This window comes from Crocodylus siamensis, chromosome 1 (genome assembly GCF_052110815.1).
Source record: "Crocodylus siamensis isolate JL-2025a chromosome 1, ASM5211081v1, whole genome shotgun sequence".
NCBI classification, from domain to species: Eukaryota; Metazoa; Chordata; order Crocodylia; family Crocodylidae; genus Crocodylus; species Crocodylus siamensis.
The window spans coordinates 360,310,918-360,332,912 of record NC_143395.1 but is presented as its reverse complement, the minus strand read 5'-3'; the positions used below and the strand labels follow the sequence as shown (position 1 = coordinate 360,332,912).

Genomic DNA, 21,995 nt, shown 5'->3' with positions numbered 1-21,995 from the left:
AGTGAGCAACTAATTGGATTACTCAAATTATTGATACCCCTTCTCTACCCCCTGTATTGGAGTGTGCTTTTTATTTAAGAACAGTTTATTTAAAAAAAGCCCCAAATAGCAATAAACTCAGGTTAATTTGTCACTCTAATGGTGAATTATCCAGTAACAATAGTTTATCAGGAGTTGATAATAGGGTGTGAGAGGAGCTGGCAGGAAATTGGAACAATGGTGAATCAAACCTTAGTAGTAAATTATCCCATAGCTAGTTAACCACAGTGTACTGTGTTTGGATGAAAGAGAATGTTGTAACACAGATGAATGCATGTTCTGATTGGGGAGGTGCCAGTAGGAACAAATAGAAAAAAGACTTTCAATTGTTATGTACCAGTAATTAAATTGTACAGGCCTGAGTACATTAGGACCCACAAGAGTGACTTACAGTAGTTACAAGTGCTGAATTTGAATGCCAAGTAATCTTGAGAGGGTGTTTCTGCTGAAATACAATTCTCTTCACCCCCCTCCCACTATTAAAGTAACTTACATGAATTGAGCAATAACTCTTGAGTCATCATGAGTATGTAGATTACACAACGTTGTAATAGTACCCACAGACTGAACAATGTCTCTTGAAAAATGTGTGTTTTTAAAGCAATATTTTGCTATATCCCCCAATTTTAAGTGTTCTTAAATTATAATTGGGTTAGAGTGCTAGGCAACAACTAGATTGGAGTTCAAATTATAATAATTTCTTCTGAAAAAAGTCACTAAATCTGTAGCTCTAACTTTGTGACTTCCCTTTTTTCTTGCTTTTGCTGTTATTTTGAGTCTCCGGGTCTCTGTTTCTGTCTGTAGTGGAATCAGGGCTGAATTTAAATACAGCTGTAACTGGCACAGTCCTTCACAGCTTAGACAACAGGCCTTATTGTCTGCGCTTTGAAGCTGATTGTCACAAATGTCGACAACCAGAGCATGCTGTAGGAAGTGTGGGGTTGTATGAATGTAACTAGTGGACAGCAAAAGCATCTAAGTACAAGTGGAAATTACTCACTCAAGCAGCCACAGTGTTAGGAACCCAGCTGTATACAGCATTTCAGGGTTTGTTTTTTGTTTTAATGTATTTAATTACACCAAATAAAGCTCATTTTATCATATTATATAGAGATTTAGATTGTGAGGGGAATCATAGGTTCTGATTTCAGCTGTTACTGTCTTACCATAAGTAAGACAACAGCCATGGAGCAGGGGTCATGCTAAGCTACTACTTGTGATAACAGTAGGTCATATTCTGTTCCACTTATTAGGTATGTAAATAGACGTAGAAACCTAAGTGAGAATGTATTTCACTGAAAATCCATTAATGTATCTACATTTGGAACAACCACCATCTTATCCTTCAACTGGAGTCACTAAAAAGCAGTAAGGGGGAGGCAGACCCACTGACCCTTTGGATTAATAATTTTTTCAGTGTGGAATGGAATCTGACCCTAGGGGTGCAATTCCACAAACACCATGGTAGTAAAGGCAATGCTGAATAGTGTTTGCCATGAATGTATGGCTTGATAGGGCTTTACTTAAATAATAAGGCAAAATGATAGTGCATGGAGAAAGAAAGCCATTACTACTTATTCAAGGTACCATTTCCAATGTGCGTTTTTTGTAGTGAATATAGCGCAAGTGTAAGTTGCAACACTTGGAGTAGATATTAAAGAAGGCTTCACAAGTGTACTTTTTGGGTATGCTTTAGACTGAATATATGTATTCTATTCCTGCTTAGTTTGAACAGTGTGGTTGAGGACTGGTTATACAAACTTGCCTGTGTTGTCCTTGGCGAGGTCTGTAAGAGGGTCAGACCTGGAACACACCTGGAGGGGACAGAGCTGCAACCTTTAATATGGGGCTGCAGCTTGAGACCTAGTCAGCACCATGGGTCATTATTCTCCTCCAGCTGCTCCAGAGGTTGCGGTAAGGAAGAGCAGCCCTCTGGAAGGCTGGAGCAGGTGGCTGGAGCAGCCAGAGGCAATCTGCATACCTTTAACAAAATGTGGATTGGATTAAATGGCTGGGGATCTGTAAGCACTTAGTAACATGCAGCCTGGATCCAAGCCCTTTGTGGGGCTGGATTTGGCTCATGGGCTACAGGTTGCCAAATCTCCCTGCAAGTGTGGACCAAGATAGTTCTCTATAGCAGAACACTTAGTGGCTCAGTGAGAATGAACTTCAAGCAATGGGGGAAGCTAGAGTAATTTCTTATATATATTTTGACCTTCAGTCCATTTTTTTTTCAAGTTTGAGATTGAAATCTTGAAATCACTGACAGCTGTGTATACGACAACTACGATGAAGTCTTCAGTAAATTCCATTGGTTATCAAAATCTTCTGGCACTGAATATTTCGTTCTGTGTTGCACTGATTCCCAGCCCACTGCTGGTGTGCACAATTCTTATTGCTAGTTATAATTTCCAAGAATCTGAATGTTTTACGAGTTATTTTTTGGATTATATATGTGCCCTCTTGTGGATGTTGTGATGAGATAAAATGTCATGCTGTCTTTCTGTCCATCTACACTTAGGGGAGTAGAGAACAGAGTATTTTTGGTGAGTGCCTTGAGTTTGGAATTCACTCCCTTTGTTCACAAGAGACAGAGGTTGGCCATTTTATAAGGTCATGATCCAAAATACACTGTGTTTTCTAGTACTTTTTCTCCCCTGGGGCTTGTAGCCACAGGATTGTTTACTCCATATACCATCAGTGGGTGAAAGTGATAGAGGAAAAGGTGGGGAAGACTAGATCGCAGTTTAGGAAAAGCTATTTTTAAAAGTATCTTTTATTCATCAAGATGCTTTGAACCTTCATTTCCATCCCATAAATATTTCCACTTATAAATTGTGTATATCAGCTAAATATAACCTTTTAGGCAAAAGTGCATAAAATTAAGCAGCTTGTAAAGCTTAGGTCCAAGCTGCAGCTTGTTACAAATGAAATATTGTCTCTTACCTGCAGTTGAAGCATCTTGTCATAGTTTCATAGTTAGTAGGGTTGGAAGGGACCTGAGCAGATCATCAGGTCCAACCCCCTGTCATGGCAGGAAAGAGTACTGGGGTCAAACAACCCCGGCAAGGTGATTCTCAAGCCTTGTCTTAAAGACCCCCAGGGTAGGAGCCTGCACCACTTCTCTTGGAAGTTGGTTCCAGATTCTAGCCACCCTGACAGTGAAGTAGTGCCTCCTGATGTCTAGTCTGAATCTACCCTCTGCCAGCTTTTTTTTGTCACTCCTGGCAGTGCTCGGGGGAACAGGGACTCCCCCAATGCCTGCTGATCCCCCCTGACTAGTTTATAACAGGCCAGTAGATTCCCCCTCAGCCTTCTCTTGTGGAGGCTGAACAGGTTCAGGTCCCGTAGCCTCTCCTCATAGGGCCTGCCCTGCTGCCCCCGATCATGCGAGTGGCCCTCCTCTGGACCCTCTCCATGTTGTCCACATCCCTCTTGAAGTGCGGCACCCAGAACTGGACGCAGTACTCCAGCTGCAGCCTGACCAGTGTCGCATAGAGTGGGAGTATCACCTCCCTGGACTTGCTCGAGATGCATCTGTGGATGCATGACAAGTTGCGGCTGGCCTTCCTGACTGCATCCCCGCACTGCTGGCCCATGTTCATCTTGGCATCAGTGATGACTCCAAGATCCTTTTCTGCCTCTGCACTGACGAGAAGGGAGTTCTCCAGCCTGTAGGTATGGTGCTGGTTCTTCCTCCCCAGGTGCATCATAATGGAGATGAAATAATGGAGACTATTGAAGCTGCTGAGGCACTTCTCAGTATGGATTCCCCTGGTCCTATGTTGGATGAAAAAAGAATAAGTAAGTGTAAAAGTCATATGTCAGATCTACATTTGCCTTATTTCTAAGTGAAATATGGAAAACAATATATTATGGCTTGTGCTTTTATAAAAGAAATGGGTGGATGGGGGATTTGTCAGTAGATTTGACATTGGAACATAGTGTGTGATGAAAAATCACAGCAGCGCTGAAACCTTCTGTCAGGGTTGGCCACTGAAGGGCACAAAGAAAGGAACATAAAATAAGGTGGGTGAGTATTCTTAAAGTGATATTGTGGGATCTGCTAAATGCTGCTCCTAGCTTGGCTCTTGAGAGACTTTGCATTCATGATGGTAAAGTAACAATAGTCACTTTATCTATCCAGCTTACCTCAAATATGAATGAAAATGTAGTGCTATTCTGTTGTGATTGCATCAAAATTTAGCTTCTGTTTAGAGCATTAAATTCTTTTGCTACTAAGTTGTTTATTCTGTATAAACTTCATGAACAAATGTGTTTACTTAAGGACTGATCTGTTTTGCCATGAAGACCTTAATTGCAGTAATGCATTTTCTGTACACTATTATGGTTTTATTTGGCTTGCTTACTTGTTTCTCTTAGAAATGGAAGTGGTTTTAAAGAGTCCACTTAATTCTGTTAGAGTATTCTTAAAGTCTTTATTGTTTTTTTCCTTAAGCAAATATATTTGGTACATCTGAAGATGAAGTTATGGTTGCTCCTATTACGCATGTATCGGTCACACTTGATGGGATTCCTGAGGTAGTAGAAGTTCATCAGCCTCAAGACTGTTATAGTGAATCACTAGATACTCCAGAACTTGAACAACCTAAGAAGAAAAAGGGTAAGGGGGCTCATGGGATATACAACTTTGGAATAACAAAACACTTAGAGATGTGCTGTCTTCATCCTGTGTGCATGTAGCTTCCATTTAGTATTAATAGAAGCTATACATGCAAACATCTGTAAATTGGATTACATTTTCTCTTCTGGAAAATCAAGAAAATCACCATTTTATTTGCTTTTCACTTGCAAACTGAGGGTATTTACTCAGATACTAGTGATGGTACAGTTCTAATCATGTGGAATTATTATTACACTATACATATGGATCCTCTACTATCCCATATTTTAGTCTCTCCAAAGTAGAACTGCACCAAAAATTTATTGGTATTATCTTGACCCCAAATAAGCTATGTAGTCCAATCAAGGGGAGTAACTGAGAATTTATGACCTCATAATGCAACTTTAAAAGAGGGATTCAAACTATAGTTTTGGATGTCAGCTGTCTTCCAGGACCCTATTTCCGCTTGCTTAACATCTAACCCCTTCTCACCAGTGTGCTCAGAATGACATTTCTGCCAGAGACTGAAAACTTTTATGTCCCTGAAGTTTCAAATCCATTAGTCACACTGTTGCTTTTGTACCCCTGTTCCTAAGCAATTTCCTGCTTTTATTTTTCCTTTCTTATTCCCATCCCTATGTTTCCCCTGCCCTCCTTCTCACTTAGAATGTCAGCAGTGTTTGGTTTAAGAAATCAAATGTACTGTACAGCAAGCAGGTTTGCTGTAGCATCTGGTACGGGAAGAAAAATGTTGCTAAAAATGGTTCCTTAGCTCACATTTTCATTAATACACTTAGCTTTCTATCAAAGAAAAATAGAGCTGGAAAAGACCTCAGGAGATCATCTAGTTCAGTGGTTCTCAACCCTTTTCGTACTGGGACCCATTTGTAAACATCGATGGCCGGTCCTGACCCAGGACCCCTCACTCCCAACCCGCTGCCCCTAGGCCCCAGCCTCCCCAGTGTATGAGGCAGGTGGTGGGTATGTGAGGCAAAAAGGGCCCCAGGGAACTCTGCCAGCCTGCAAGGGAAAAGCCACAGTTTTCCACATTTTTCTTCTTTAAAAGAAAATCCATTTTTAAAGTTTGTTGATCCATTTTAAAAGTTTTTTCTCAATCCTTTCATATATTCCTGCGACCCACTTTTGGGTCACAACCCACTGGTTGAGAAACGCTGATGTAGTCCAAGCCCCTGCTCAAGCTCAGGAGCATCTCTATCTAAACCGTGCTAGGCCAAATGTTTGTCTAATCTGCATTATCTTTGAATGATGGAGATTCTGCAAAATTTGTAAATAATGTATGCTTGTGCTTAACAACACTCGTAGTTAGAAAGAGCTTCAGGCAAAGTTAGTGCTCCATTTTGACGCTTCTGTTGTTAGAAAAAGCAGGTCTTGCAGGGCTACCTATATAAATAGTTTTCTCTCCCTTCCAGTCTTGCACCAGCTGGTACATAGTAGTATTACATATCTTCCTTAGATTCCCCCTTGGCTTTTTGAAGATGTCTACATCTCTCGGGGACTCGCCTTGTGGTAACATTTCCCAGCATCTATAGGACAGCATGCGGGAATGCCATGCATTGAGTATACCGCCAACTACTAGCCAATAGAGCCCAAAGCCTCTCAAAATAAATGTCACATTGATGTAATACCCTTCTTCTTTACTAGCCATAATGGCTCAGCACTAAGAGCTCTATGAAACCACAGAGTTAAATCTAACTGCTTGGATGATTCCAAATGCATCTGCCTTATTCTCTTGGGTATGTTGTTTTTTTTTTTTTTTACTTTCATGATCACTGCACTCCACACAGTCCTCTCTGCTGCCAGACAGGCGTTTGCTGGCAGAATAAATGGATGCTGTGAGAGGACTTAACGGGAGTTTGTTGTTTGATCCTGCCCCCTGCCTTTGCATTGCAATACTTACCACTGCTCTGTAAGACGACTCACCGGAGTATAGAGCTGAGCACTGGAATTTGCGCCAAAGGGTATCTTAGCAGAAAGCAAGAACAAAATGGTGTAGATTCAAGGGTAACGTGCCTGCTTATGCATGTGCTTCATTTTGGTTTCTTTAAACAGTCGCAATTAGCTGAAACAAACTAGATTGGCCTGCCATATCCCTGTAGACATAGCCTCTGTAAACGTATCAGCAAAATGAGCATCAGAACAGGGAGAAGCAGCAGCTTTGTTGGGCTATCTGCTGTGTGAATTGAATATATTTGCCCAAATCTCTGAATTTAAGCTGCCCCCTGTGGAAAACTTATACATTTGTTCTAATTTTCCATGTATAGAATCCAGTTTTTGGAGGGCCATCTCAAATTCATTTCCCAACCCCAGTGTTGCAGCAGAGAAAGCAGTGGCGGGTGGGGGTCAAGCAGCCTGACCTCTGTCCCTTGCTCCTCTATACCTTGTCTCCTGCTTCCTATTCCCTTCACCACTTCTACCACTCTGCTGCCTGTCCCTCCATGCCTACTTCTCTGGCATCTATTTTCTGCCCCCTCCCCTCCTCTCCTTCTGCCCACAGTTTCTGTCCTCTTATTTGCTCCCTCACCCTCCTCCCATGCCTCTTACCTTAGCTCCAGCTCCAGTAGGCTCTGGCTCCACTCTGGCCTGGGGCACAGAGCATGTGTTTGCTTGGGCCTCAGTAGTGGCAGAGCTGCTATGGGGCTAGGCTGGGGCCAAAGCAAGCTGTGCCCTGGGCTGGAACCTGCCAGTGCTAGAGCAAAGCAGTGTATAGTGGGCAGGTGGAGCTAGACGGGGGTGAGCAAATGGTAGATAGGGGCAGTGGGGGGACAGATGGGGTAGTAGAGGCAGCAGGAGAAACTAGGGGGACTGATGGGGGCGCAGAAACTGAGGGCAGACAGCAAGCTCCAGCTCTGATGCTGTGTTGGAGCCAAAGCCAGAGCTCAGCAGCTGCCTATCCCCCTGCTGTGTCATACTTGGATCCAGGATGAGGAGGGCTTATTCCCCATGCAAAATTGCGGGGGGAAACCTTGTCTTGGATTTGAGTAAATACAGTATATGTGAATTTTTAATTTCAAATTAATTCATAGCCTGTACACCTGGCAATAGATGCTTCTACAAGAGTAGAAACAAATAAAAATAAAAACAGCATGCATATGGCACTACTTGTACAAAAGGACAAAAATATCAGTAACTCATGCCTGCTCAACCAGACATTTCAGGCCACCTTTTCACAAAATTCCCCTTTAAAAATTTGTTTTGTGTAGTGAGGCAACAAATTCGGGCCACACTGAATCAAAGAAGGAGTTATGTTTTGAAGCCTAGGATGCTTAAGGGAAATATCCTGCTAGCAATAATTTTTTAAAAAAATGGAATATTAGCTTGTGTGTCTCTTGGTTGCAGTTTTATGGTTCCACACAGTCTGGTGTAATATGGACTTAGAATATTAGTCTTTATAGGATGAAATCAACACTTCCCCTGGCTCAATTACAGTGTATCAGTGTTATATGGACTCTTTGTGTGATACAGTAAGCTAACAGCTTCATTCTGCAATAAATTCAGCTTGAGTTGTGTTATAGGGTAGCACCATCCATGTAGAATGGCTTGCAGTACTATAAGCTTGTGGTGAGAGAGGTGTGAATTACTACAGCATCAAAGTCTACATTCGGAAGTCAAGGTCACAGACTTCCTGTGGGGGAAGGAGAAAGCACTCTTGGTTACAGCTGTAATGTGATCAGACCTCTAAATTGCAAACCTGCTTGAGGATACACACCCTTAGTCAAAGGTGTTTATATGTATGATCAGTGCTGCTGGTTGTTTCCCTAAGCTGTAGACTTTGGATTGAGTTTTAACCACCTAGTTCTAATGCAAGTCATGGTCTCATTTAGATATAAGGTAATTTCATTATGTTGGAAAAATCAGGCCAGATGGTGATTGTGGAGGCTGTCATCAGTGTATGGAAGGCACTTTGTCTCTTTATCCTCCCTAGCGTCCTCCCATGAACTCTGTATAGGAGGGGAAACTAGGGGGAATCCTGCAGCACCTCACATTGACAGAAACTTCAAGGCCATTCACCAAAAACAACTTTATGAGAGTTATTTCACATAAAGGGGTTGAGCTAGTCAAGAATGACTCCATTTTCCTCCGCTAGGAGCCACAAATACTTAAGCAGCCCTGTGTGGTCAGTGGAATCAGAGGCAGCTAGCTCAAAGATCTGGTATGGTAGTTCACATTCTTTTTCATGTCAAGATCACTTGTGACAACAGAAATGTTTCAGGACTTCATCCCTTCAAAAAGAAAAGAGCATTTGTAAGTCTGAAGGTTGGGAGCCCTCAGCCTAAAAAATATTGTTATTAATTGCTAGGAAAAATATACTTGACCTGTGTATTTGATACAGTTTCTTTCCAGAGGATTGCACAATAGTTGCCTCAACAATGGGTTTTCTAAGTGGAATATTCTGTAAAAGTATATGTTTAGCAAGACTGTCAATATCAAAAGGTGCCTGGGCAAGAGACCTCAGTAATGGCTTTCTAAAAGACAGCTGACATCCCACCCAACAGGAGATGTTGACAATCTCAGCCATCAGACCATTACAGCTAATCATTATAGCTAATAAAACGTGTGGTTCTGATTCATAAGTTATAACTTGAATGCCTTCAGCCCCTACAAAATCTAAGTTAATGCTTGTTGAATAATGGAGTGTTATTGCTCTTCTGCCATGTAAACAGACAGCTCAATATGAAACTTAATATTTTTATTTAGTCACATGAAAATTCGTCAATGTGAAAAAAAAATCTCCACTCTGTAATGGAGCTGTTTCATTATTTATATTATAATGGCTTTTAAGGATCTAACCAGGAATGGAGTCTGTTTTGCTAGGAATCAAACAGGGATCCTGTTTTTGTAGAATGGGGCATAAGGTGAACAGAGAGGTAAAGTGACTAGTCCAAGGTCAGGTATGGTCAGGAGAAGAGCTTAGATGTAGAATCCTGGTTTTCTGCATTCATTCATTGTTTTATCTGTTGAACTATTTCATTTATCAACAGTACAGAGGCAGCATGTAAAATAAAACACTTAGTAAGAGTATGGTTTAGAAGTTGGTTTACCTAATATTGGCTGAAGTCAGTTTTGAGGATTCAGGCCCTATAAAACCTGTAAAAACTTGGCATGGAAATGAATGAGGGACACTTGGACAATACATTCAGGAGTTTTATAAGAAATACTTAAGGACAGTGTTCATTCTTGTCAAAAGGATCAACTAATCCCTCACTTCCTCTCATCCTTCAGGCACAGCCACCCTCTTTTTGTGGGAAAAGGATGTTTTTTTTCCTCTTAGAACCCATTACTGTTAGGCCAGGAGGAGATATCTGCTGCAACTTTTTTTCTCTACCTGTTAACAGGCAAAAGTAAAACCAGTGCTATGCTGAGTACCTTCAATATTCATTATATAAATTAGATATTGAAAGTGGTCTGCATCTGAAATAACTGGGCCTGTAGGAAGAAATATAAATGGGGAGGAAATAGAAAAAATGTCAGAGAACAAGTATCTTTTTGCCATATTTGTATCCTGAAATTTACATTTATTCCCCAGGGAAAAAGACCAGACCCTCTCGTCCTGAATCCCCTACTGCAACTCCAAACATATCAGTGAAAAAGAAAAACAAAGATGGAAAGGGTGAGTACAGCAGTTGGAGTAGAATCCACATCACCTGAATTTTAAGTTGAATATCAGTTCTGGGCAGTACATCTGTGAAGCGAACCATGTTTTTCAGTTTGCCAAAAAAGTCTAGTGTTTTCACATGGTAAAGCAGAAAAGAATCAGTGCAGCAGACCTTTCATGGGAAAAATAATCCATTTTTCAGTTAAATAACAACGGGTCTTGGAAGATCTTCAGACCCCAACAAGAGCTGCTCAAGTCAAGTCTGGAAGGATGTTTTTCACTCTAATGGGATTTCTTAGGATGCTGTTGCTGTGCCCAGTAACATCTTGATTCTCCATGAGGAGCAATCAAAGTTGACAGTTGAGTAGCAGGAAGAGCAGAAATTTTAAGGACACTGAACCAACAAGAAGAAAACTGTCATAGCCAAGTTCCTCAGTACTTGCTGTCTCACTCTAACTTACAACAAGTTGCAGCAGTTAAAATGTGTAACGTAATTTGATTATCAGGAATCATTTTCTCTGAGATTAAACCGCTCAGAAATGTCAGCTTGCTTTACCAGTGCATTTCAGTTGTTTTCTTCTGGGTAAGACTTAATCCCGTCTTTATTCCATACAGGAAATGGGTAAAATATAATATATGAAGGATCATCCTAAACACCCAGATTCAGCAAAATAATGAAACACTAACTTAACTTTCAGTGTCGTCAGTGGGACTTACCATATGTGTGTAAGTTCTCTTGAACATGGATGAACTTAAACACTTCCCTGATTCAGGGCCAAAGTTACCAAATTCTCATTTTCTGTTAAGAAAGAGTTTGTTTGGAATTGCATCTGATGTTGGAAGGTTAGTTGCCTGAGGTTGCTATCAAACCTAAATTCAAGTGTGTTTAAAGACCTTGGCTCTTGGAGGTTATTAGTATTTTATGTTAATTAGGAAATTAATAAAACTTTCTGTTTGCTTTTCCTATTTCCTGAAAAGCTTTTTGTATTTATTTTAGGAAACACAATTTATCTTTGGGAGTTTTTATTAGCACTGCTCCAGGATAAAGCTACCTGTCCCAAATATATCAAATGGACTCAGAGAGAGAAGGGAATTTTTAAACTGGTAGATTCCAAGGCTGTGTCCAAGTTGTGGGGAAAACACAAGAACAAACCTGATATGAACTATGAAACAATGGGCAGAGCTCTCAGGTGAGTTATTGATGGTTGATTAGTGTTCACTGCATTCATTAGAAATAGATACCTGTTCTTGTCCGTTTTATAGCAATGAAGGGCTCTTACCAAACCTGAGCTCTGCTTTTGGAAATAGGGAAGGTATTTAGGAAAAGAAAAAGACTGAGGAGGAAAGGACCATGCCTGAAATCTGAAAGTTGAGACGTATGCTGTTGGCAGATGTCAAATAAATGAAACTTGCTTTGTTGTCAGAAATTAGTTTTACAGGCTTTCCAAAGTGCTTAAAGTTACAAGTATATGTAGTCTTGTAGACAACTAGCAAATTTAGAGCTTTCCCTTTTTATTGACTCTAAACTTCCTTGTATATTTCTTTAACATGGATAATATTAAATAGCTTATTTTTAAATGAATGCATTTTACTGAAGAAGCAAAATTTCCAAGTCTCACATAATGCATTATTCAACTTGTGTGGAGTACTTTGTTGTTTTATTTGTTTTTTACATTGAAAGAAATACAGATAGGTCATCCCCAACCTAAAATAATCAGCCAGCTCCCATTACTAATGGAACAGCTTCACTTCAGTTGTAAAACTAATGAAATATTAATTGTATATAAATTCAACACAGGAATTTCCAATTCTACCAATTCTGTTCCTGAATATTATTGGTAATTGGTATATCTGCCACTGTGGTTAATAATGTGAGAGGGCTCAAGTAGCCAGTACTTCAAGGTCAAGCACAAACCCAGTTGCAGGATTGAAAAGACTGTGTGGAAAGCCTTTGCAAAACTTAAATTTTACTTCCCTCATCAACTAAACTTAATTCATGTGGCCTAACTGCATTAACCTTAAATTGTGCCAAATGTCCCATTTTCCAGTATAAAAGGTGACATTGTTGCACACCTTTGAAATTAAGTTCTGTGTGTAATTCTCCCAGTTTGCAAGTACATGTGTTAGAAAAGCAAATAGTCATATATGTTTGCCTGTCAGGTTAGGAATTTGTTCATGCAGAAAATCTTTTGTAAAACAAGGTGAACAGTTACACAAACACATGGGCACAAGCCTAATTTTTAAACATCCTCCTTGATTGAGACTGCTAAGCACTACTGTAATATACAGAAGAAATAATTTGCTTGAAGTACCTTCACCATTTCCACCTCTCACCAACTTTCTTGGAAGTCAGAGATGTCAAAATCACTTTGTCTTGGGCTGGATCTGGCCTGCTGGGCTCCTTGTGGGTTGGATCCAGCCTGGGGCATGAAGAAATGGTGGTAGTGCCAGTGATGGCATCTTTGGCTTCTACATGTGGCATGCAACAGTCCTTGTACTGAAGCCAGAACTGCAACTGCTACATGTCCTTTGCCATGGTGGGAGCTCTAGCTTAGGCTTCATATGTTCACATGGGGCTCACAGTGGGAACTGGCAACTGGGGAGGTGGCAGTGGAAGCAACGGTGGGTAGCCAGGGCTGTGTCAGCCTTTGCTTGCCTTCTTGCCATGTTTACTGAAGCTCAAAGGCCCTGGATTCTGTGGCAAGCCACATCCCCAAGATGTTGCCAAAATATTGCTCTTTTATCAAAATGTAATTTTAATTTTGGTAACTTTGAATGCTATGGTATGGAGCATAAAGTCAAAGGGCTACTGGAAATGTCAGTAGGTGGCAATTTTGTTTTTTAAAACTTCCTGTTTAAACTTGGCAAGTCTTTATTAACAAAAATATAAGTTGGTTTGGGGGGAGGGGGTTTTCCACTTCTTTTTTTGATGATAATTTACCTTTTCTTGTCTTAAATTGTACTAAAAACTTATTTATGTGTCTGCTTGCTTTGAACAGATATTATTACCAAAGAGGCATACTGGCTAAAGTAGAAGGTCAGCGCTTAGTGTATCAGTTTAAAGACATGCCAAAAGATCTCATCTATATAGATGATGAGGACCCAAGCCCCAGCAACGAGCCTTCAGATTCATCTTTTCTATCATCAACTGCAGCCAATAGAAACCAATCAGGCAGATCTAGAGCATCTTCAAACACAGGAACCAAAGGAGGATCCACCCCAGGTCTAAAAACAGGAAACTCTAAGTCTACTAAACTTAAGGAGTACATAGAAGGTGTACAGCAGCAAACACCTAGCTTGCCATCAGAAGTTTTGAGGACAGTGCAACCTGCACAGCAAATACATCCGACTCAGCTTTTTCGGACAGTTCACGTAATGCAGCCAGTGCAGTCCATCACAGAAGGGCATGCTGCTGTCACCAGTAACATTCAGGATGAAACACTGAATTCTTCTGTTCACAACATAAGGTAAAAAACTAAAGAAAGCTGTTTTATGAAAATACTTATAACGAGTGAAAATTCCTTGGTTTAAATGTTGTGAGAGGCAAGAATTGCTTTGCCAATACATTGTATTGGATCAGGTGTACAGGTGGAAGAGATGTTAGACAAGCTTTCAGGCATAAAGTACCTTTTTAAGGTCTGGGAAAGAAGTAGACACAACTTTAGCACAAGTCAAGTAACAGAGAAGCACTTTTCTGAAAGGGGCAGAGATTGAGTCATTTGCAGAATGACCTCATAACCATGTTTTTAAGCAGCATTATCTGCAGCTAGCTAGTTTAGCCCTCACTGAAAAATGGATGATAAAGGAATTGATAAGAGTTTTAAGAGACAGAGTAGTGAGGAAATAAAGATTTTTCTATACATATAAAATAGGGCAGGCCAGTATTTTAATTTCAACATAACACAGTTAAGGATGTAAATAATTTTAAGTACCGTAGCTGCCTTTTTTGATTGCAATCACTCTGTTAATTGTTGTTAATGTTACGTATAAAATCACCTCTCTCATAGGGCTATACAGAAACTTATGTAGTTGACAAGAACTGGTCAGTTAATCAACAATGAGAGGAAACAGCGAAAAGATATTAATTCTGCTGTGCTGTGATGTTTTGGTTATAGCATTGAAAGGTGGTGTAACAATTAGATTGAAAGTTTCAGGCAGCGTTATGATTTTTAAAAGTTGACAATATGCATTTAATTGGGTCTTTAATTCTTAATTTTAGAAGTAAATTATAGTTATGTTAATAATCATAATAGTATCTTGGAACCGGTTCAAGAGAGAAAAGGTACTTCTGATCCAGAAGTTCAGATAAATGGTATCATGAGGACTTTGGCAGCATATCAAAAGGAAAGCGTGTACCATAGAGGGCTGCTTATTTTCTACAGACAAAGCAACCTCTGAAGTTTGCTTACAGCTTTTAAAATATATATGTTCTTTTAATGTACTGAAACACTAAAATGAACATGGATTTTTTACATACCAGTTTTATCATAAGAGTGACAATTTTATCTTACTGTTGCATATCTTTAATGATCCTTGATTCCTCAAAGAGATCTAAAACGTAAGAGCATTTAGGCGAGGGACAGCCATTACATATAAATCAGTTTAGGTGATCAGAAACTGATTTAAACCTATAATCGAATGGACCTTCAGTGCACATAGACCAGTTTCAAAATGGCCAAAACTGGTTTGAGATAAACCTGGTTGAATGTAGTATCAGACTTAAATGATTTGGCTTAAACCAGTTTATGAAATGTTTGTCCCAGCCCCCCTTGCTGGTTTAAGTTAAATCAGAGTCCCCCAGCATCCTGGCATGCTCTCTGGACTGGGCAGGGCTCTCTGCTTCAGTTCAGGTCTGATCCTGCCCTTTTGCTCCCTAGCCTGAGTAGGGATGGCCCTAGTGGAGACACCAGCTGGCATGGCCCTGTTAAGGCAATGTGGGCAAGGAGGGGGTTAATTCTTCACTGATTCCCCATTTTCCCCACCACAGCCAGGTTCAGCCTGTCTTCTGAGGAGCAGAGGGGAGGGGGCTCCAGCAGCAGCCCTTGGAGCTGGCAGACCCTGGCTGCAGGGAAGGGATGGAGGAGGAATGAACCCTTCTCCCTGCCCTCTTCACCTTAGCGAGGCCATGCTGGGTTGGTTGTCCCGCAGGATGGGAAGGGAGGCTCTGCTGCATGCTGGGAGTGACTCTTCCCCATCCCCCTCCTCCCCTATCCCCCCCCCCACTGCATGGTTGGGGGGAGAGGGGGGCTTCATGCGAAGCTGCCCAGCTCCAGAGTAGGGTGGTGGGGGGAGCAGGGGGAGGCTCTGTTTCATGCTAGGGGGTAGTGGGAGTGTGGAGCTTAGCTGGGCAGGGTGTGGGTGTGAGGGAGGATGCTGGGTGTAGGGACCCCAATGCACTCCCCCCATGGCATGTAGCCCCCACTGCCTGGCAGCAGCAGCAGCCAGGGAGCTCAAGGCATCCATGCCTAGCGCAGCTGCAGCTCCGGCCAGCGCTGCACGGGGGGAGGGAGTGGAGCCTGCCCCATTGCTGGGGCTCTGCTCCCCATGCCTGCAACTCCAGCGCTTGCAGCAAGGGAATCCCCACAATGGAGCCTACTGCCTCCCCTGTTGCCTGCTATGGAGGGAGTCAGTAGGCTCCCCCTGCTTCCACGTGGAGTCCAGCACGGGGCTGTCCTGCTGCGAGTGTGGAGCTGCAGGTACACAGTGCAGAGCCCCAGGGATAGAAGTGGCTGGGCAGGCTGCGCGGGGCTATACTCCTTGCCCCCAGCACAGTGCTGGCGGCTTCTATTGCTGGGACTCCACACTGTGTACCTGCAGCTCCACACTTGCAGTGGGACAGCCCCATGCTGGACTCTGCGCAGAAGCAGGGAGTGGGGCTCCCTCCGGGGGCAGGGGAGGCAGCAGGCTCCAGTACGGGGCTTCCCATGCTGCGAGTGGTGGAGCTCCTGGTGCTGGGAGTGGAGCCCTGGTAATGGGGCAGGCTCCACTCCCTGCCCCTGCACAGTGCTGGCCAGAACAGTGCCTGTTGTGGGCTTGAGCACCCTGAACTACCTGCCTGAGGCTGCTGCCAAGCAGCAGGGGCTGCATGCCATGCAGGGGATGGTGCGGGGGTCCCTACACCCCCCTCCCTCACACCCATACCCTGCTTAGCTAAGCTCCACACTCCCACTGCCCCTCTGGAGGGAGGAAGAGGAGGGGGAAAAGTTCCCCCCAGCAAGGATCAGAGCCTCCCCCTGCCCTGGGTGGGGAGGAGTGGGGGGAAAGAGTCCTCCTCCAGGAAGGGCAGCATCCGATAGAGCCCCCCCCCACCCCACAGCGATGGGGGAGAAGCAGGGAGAAGAGTCCCTCTCTGGGGCTAGGCAGCTTCACAGAATCCCCGTCCCCATCCCACCACAGTGAGGATGAAGCGGGGGGAGGAGGAGGGAGAAGACCCCCCCCCAGCACCAAACCTGGGTTAGACTAACCTGCAAAGATTGAATCAATTCAGGCTCAGTCTTTTTGAATGTCTGTCCCTAGCCTTAGAGCCTAAGAGTATTAAATACCATACAACAATATGGCTTCAGAAACAACTAACGATTGAATTATTTGATACTCAAAAATGGTGACTAGAACAATGCAGAACATGAAGCATGAAGAAAGAAATGTTTGAGACTATTTGGTAATATCTGAAGCAGGAGAGTAATGCTGTGATTAATACTATAGGTCATAGTTTCATAGTTTCTAGGGTCGGAAGGGACCTCAGCAGATCATCGAGTCCGACCCCCTGCCATGGCAGGAAAGAGTACTGGGGTCAAACGACCCCAGCAAGGTATACATCTAGCCTCCTCTTAAAGACCCCCAGGGTAGGAGCCAGCACCACTTCTCTTGGAAGTTGGTTCCAGATCCTAGCCGCCCTGACCGTGAAGTAGCGCCTCCTGATATCTAGCCTAAATCTACCCTCTGCCGGCTTGTGACCGTTATTCCTGGTCACTCCTGGTCATGCTCAGGGGAACAGGGACTTCCCCAGTGCCTGCTGGTCCCCTCTGACTAGTTTGTAATAGGCCACTAGATTCCCCCTCAGCCTTCTCTTGTGGAGGCTGAACAGGTTCAGGTCCCGTAGCCTCTCCTCATAGGGTCTGCCCTGCTGCCCCTGATCATGCGAGTGGCCCTCCTCTGGACCCTCTCCATGTTGTCCACATCCCTCCTGAAGTGCGGCACCCAGAACTGGACGCAGTACTCCAGCTGCGGCCTGACCAGTGCCACATAGAGGGGGAGGATCACCTCCTTGGACCTGCTTGTGATGCATCTGTGGATGCATGACAAGGTGCGGTTGGCCTTCCTGATTGCATCCCCACACTACCGGCCCATGTTCATCTTGGAGTCAATGATGATTCCAAGATCCTTTTCTGCCTCTGTACTGACAAGAAGGGAGTTCCCCAACCTGTAGGTATGGTGCCAGTTGTTCCTCCCCAGGTGCATCGCTTTGCACTTCTCGGTGTTGAATCCCATCCTATTCTCATCCACCCACCTCTGTAACCTGTCTAGGTCCGATTGCAGCCTATTCCTCCCATCTAGCATGCCCACATCCCCCCACATCTTAGTGTCATCAGCAAATATGAACAGGGTGCTTTTTACCCCCTCATCCAAGTCACTGATGAAGATGTTGAACAGTGCGGAACTCCACTACCCACATCCCTCCAAGTCGAAAATAACCCGTCCACCACCACTCTCTGGGTGCAGCCCTCCAGCCAGTTGGCGACCCATTTGACTGTGTGGGTATCGACACCACAGTCCCCCAGTTTGTTAATGAGAACAGGGTAAGAGACAGTGTCGAAGGCCTTCCAAAAGTCCAGGAAGACTATGTCCACTGCTACCCCTGCATCTAAGGATTTGGTGCCCTGGTCATAGAAGACCACCAGGTTGGTCTGACAGGACCTGCCGCTAATGAACCCATGTTGGTTGACCCGAAGCATAATGTCCCCTGCTGGCCCCTTGTGGATATGCGCCAGAATAATTTTCTCAAAATTAATTTTCTCAAAAGGACAGTGGTGCTCAACCTTTTTGCCTGGTGGGCTGGATTGGCAGTTCCTGGTCTGTCTGTGGCCCAGATCCAGCCGTTGTTCCCAGTATAGGGCCCAGGTAGGCACAGTGAGCACCATCTGGCTGTGTGGAGGGGGGTAGAGGGAAGGTCGGTCCCAATGCAGTGTTACAGAGGAAAGAAGCTTGACCTGACCCCATGGAGAAGGAACAGGGTGTAACCTGGCCTTGCAGGGAGAGCAGAGAGTAGGCACAGTCAAACTCTGTGGGGAAGAGAGTGTGGCTAGGCCCTCACCAGCCCCACAGGTGGAAGGGGATGTGGCCCAGCCCCAACAGGGGGAAGGGGGCATGGCCAAGCCCAATCCAGCTTCACAGAGGATGAGGCTCAGCCCTGATCCAGTAGCAGGGTGGGTATGGCCCCACCCAGTGGCAGCCTGGCCATGCAGGGCTTAGAGTTTGGAAATTTGTTGGTGAGGGAGAGTGGCTATATTAATGGCCACGTCTCCCCCACTGCCAAATTTCCTAACCCAGGTGAGTCCTATAGGCCAAATGCAATAGCTCCACAGGCCACATTTGGCCTGTGGGCCAGAGGTTGAGCACCCCAGCTATAGGGAGGGAATACAGCAATTTGTAGAGTTAAGAGGAAGATCCCGACAAGCCATTTTAGGTAAATTACTGCACCCCCTCAAAAATCAAGACCTAATAAGGAAGGCAAGTAAGCATAAACAATCCTGTCTCTGAAAAGTTACAAAACCACATGATCCTATTTCAACATCCCTTTGTATTAAAACATTTCACAATAGGACCATGGGCAAGTGTGTGGAAGCAGAAAAGGAGGAAGTAGCAGTACCACTAACATGGAACTCAAGTGAAATAGCAGACAGAGCCTTTTAAATAAACATTTACAATCCCATAATACCCTGGCAGGACCTGGCCTATGACATTTTTAAATGCAATTTAAAGACATTTCTGTAAAATACATTCCACTTTTTCTAGAGATGGTGGTAAATCCAAGACTCTCCTATCTACATCAGTCAAAGAAAAAAAATTATCTAATCTTGTCAGTATAATATATAATAAAGTTATATGGTTTATAAGGAAATTTATTGTAGCTATTGAGGAACCTGGACAATCAGAGCTAGAAATATATTTTTAAAATCTCCATCTGGTAGTGTTAAGCCAAGTAAGCTGTAAATGCAGATACTGATCTGTTATATAGATTGACCGTTCCAAGGTGCTTACATTTTTTATAAACAAATTCTGCTCTAGGATAGATGTTATATCCATTTTCCAAAAGGCTGTGTTCTTACAGATCTTCACCAGTTTTCATGAAGTTGAAAGTCACATTTAAAACTATAAAATGTACTTTTAAGTTCGACTTACAGGAAGCCTGAGGACAATCTTCTTTCTGAAATGGTCAGAAGTGTATACAGTATAACCTCATAAATCTGGCATACTTGGGACCGAGCACCTGCCGGAAATTTGAAAATTCTGGATTTTTGAAACTTGGGGGGAAGGGGTAGGAAGCAGCGGCCACTCTGGTGGATGGCGGTGGCAGCCGCCGCGTGCAAGCTGCCCCCTCCACGTCCAGGGGAGCAGAGGGGGAAGTTTAAAAAGTGCTGGATTTTTGAGAATTCCGGATCAATTTGTGACCATGTTGGCATTGATCTAGATTGATAGTTCTCAAACCTTGTTAGACTCAAGGCACCTCTTGAAAAATGTCAGTTCTTAGCTTTCATATGTTTTTTGACTACAGAAAAATAATAAATCAGTTATTTTGCAAACAGGTCAGAAAGACCACAAGAGGTTCCAATCTTGTGATTGATCTGAAAGGCCATGTTTTTGACACTGTGGATTCCTATTTGAAATCTCTGGGTTTATCTTGTGAAACATATGTAGGCATTTGCACCCCTAACAGCACTAATATTGAGCAGCATCTTGTGACACTCTTGAAAGGATCTCACAGCACCCCAAGGTGGCACAACACCCTAGTTGAGGATCACTGGTTTAGATAATCTAATATGTAACATCTAGCAGTCAGTACACAGAAAAGTGATAGACATTCCACAATGGTTATAACTTGGCCTTCAGGGTAGTTTCTCTCTGATGCTTGCAGGTTAGCAATTTTATTTTTTATGCCCTGACCCCATTAATGGCCCTTATCTTACCTGCCTGACAATTATTTGCAATAATATTGTATGGTAAGAATTCCATGTGGATAATAACTATATACTGGGTGCATCTACATATGCAATTAATGTGAAGCAATCAACTTAGAAGCAGTTTAAGCTAGAGTAAACTACTCCCAGGCACAGTGTCTACACATGTCTCTGGGACAGCAGCAATTTGAGTCAGGGTAGAGCAGACCTGAGCTTGCAGGGGGTGTGGGGAGGTTAGTCCTGGGCGCTGGGTGATGGTGGCAGAAGACTGGATGGGGCACAAGGTGCTGAGAGTGTTGAGTCATGTGGCTAGGCGGCAGGCAAGAGACTAGGCCCTGGCCTGGCTGAACAGGCACAATTTATGCCCACAGTCAGCATCTACACGTATGTTTAACTGCAGTACATTACCCACCTGGTGTAAGATAGTACTGTCCCTGGCAGTAGTATCTTATGCCAGTGCAAACTAGTTTACTGCAGCCTAATACTGTTGCATATGTAGATGATGATGCTTTACTCCACAGCTAATTAGTCTATTTTGCAGAAGAGTGCATGTGTAGATTCAGCCACTGCGTAGGAAAGTATTTCCCTCTTTTTTAATGTTAAAATAGCAGCATTTGAGTGTTTACCAGAACCCTTCTCTGGAGTATTATGTATCACAGATGCTTCTGGTAATGGACAGTTAAAAAAAATAAATAAAAACAAACAGAAACCTGTGACTGCACAAAACAGTGTCACAGTCGTATTTAAATATTATAGTTAATCATTTTTAATGTGGCAATACCTAGTACAGTTGTCTGAGGGAGAACCTACAGGGAAGGGATAGCAATTCTTGAACAATGACCCTTGACTATTTTTTTGAGAGGATAGATATTACATACTGAAATTAAATAAAAAATGCAGGGCTTTGATTCTTCACAGGGTACAAGGCATTATTTTTACCTGTAGAAATCATTTTAAAACATTATGGTTTCTGATTCTGTAGCTTCTTACACCTACTTTATACTTACTGTGCTTAAGTGTAAATATTTATTCAAGATGCAGGGGAATGGAGAACCTGGTATTGTCCTTCCTGGATTTGGCACAAGCCAGTGACTTTCTATAGAGGTGCTGTTTGGATTCTGTATTTGTTGAAAAAGGAGGAGGTGCAGTTCTGGGTCACATCAGCAACTTGGAGACATTTTAGAAAATGGACTCTTTAGACCGTGGGCTTTCTCATCTCTGTTGCATTTGTTTATATGTTGGATGATTAATAAGAGTCCTCAGAAAAGAGGAGTGGCTGTCTATGTGTTTTTGGGACATAAAGAAAGAACTAAATAATTCTTCTTCTTACTACCCATGTTGAGGTGTTCTAGATAGTCAGCGATGCTTTGTGATTGATCTGAAAGGCCATAGATTAGCCAGCATCAGCATATCTCCTTTGCCTCTTTTTATGAAACATGGTATATCCTTTAGGGCAGCTATCAGCGTCTTCCTGACATACTCCAAATGGAACCATAGATAGGACTCTAAAATGTGTTTGGAAGTGAATTTTCAGTAACATAAC

At 43.0% G+C, this 21,995-nt stretch overlaps 1 protein-coding gene across 6 annotated transcripts in view; it reads left to right on the top strand.

Moving 5' to 3' along the window:
- Positions 1–21,995, top strand: part of ELF1 (E74 like ETS transcription factor 1) — a 120,389-nt gene that overhangs the window by 88,582 nt on the left and 9,812 nt on the right. For 5 of the 6 annotated variants that reach the window (XM_090024769.1, XM_090024778.1, XM_090024804.1 and 2 more), the window contains exons 4-7: positions 4,499–4,663; positions 10,209–10,292; positions 11,275–11,467; positions 13,277–13,744. In XM_090024769.1, coding sequence (XP_089880895.1) covers positions 4,499–4,663; positions 10,209–10,292; positions 11,275–11,467; positions 13,277–13,744 — 910 coding nt within the window. Of the gene's footprint in view, positions 1–3,743; positions 3,844–4,498; positions 4,664–10,208; positions 10,293–11,274; positions 11,468–13,276; positions 13,745–21,995 lie in introns of all 6 variants that reach the window. The other variant, XM_090024812.1, reaches the window with a different exon arrangement.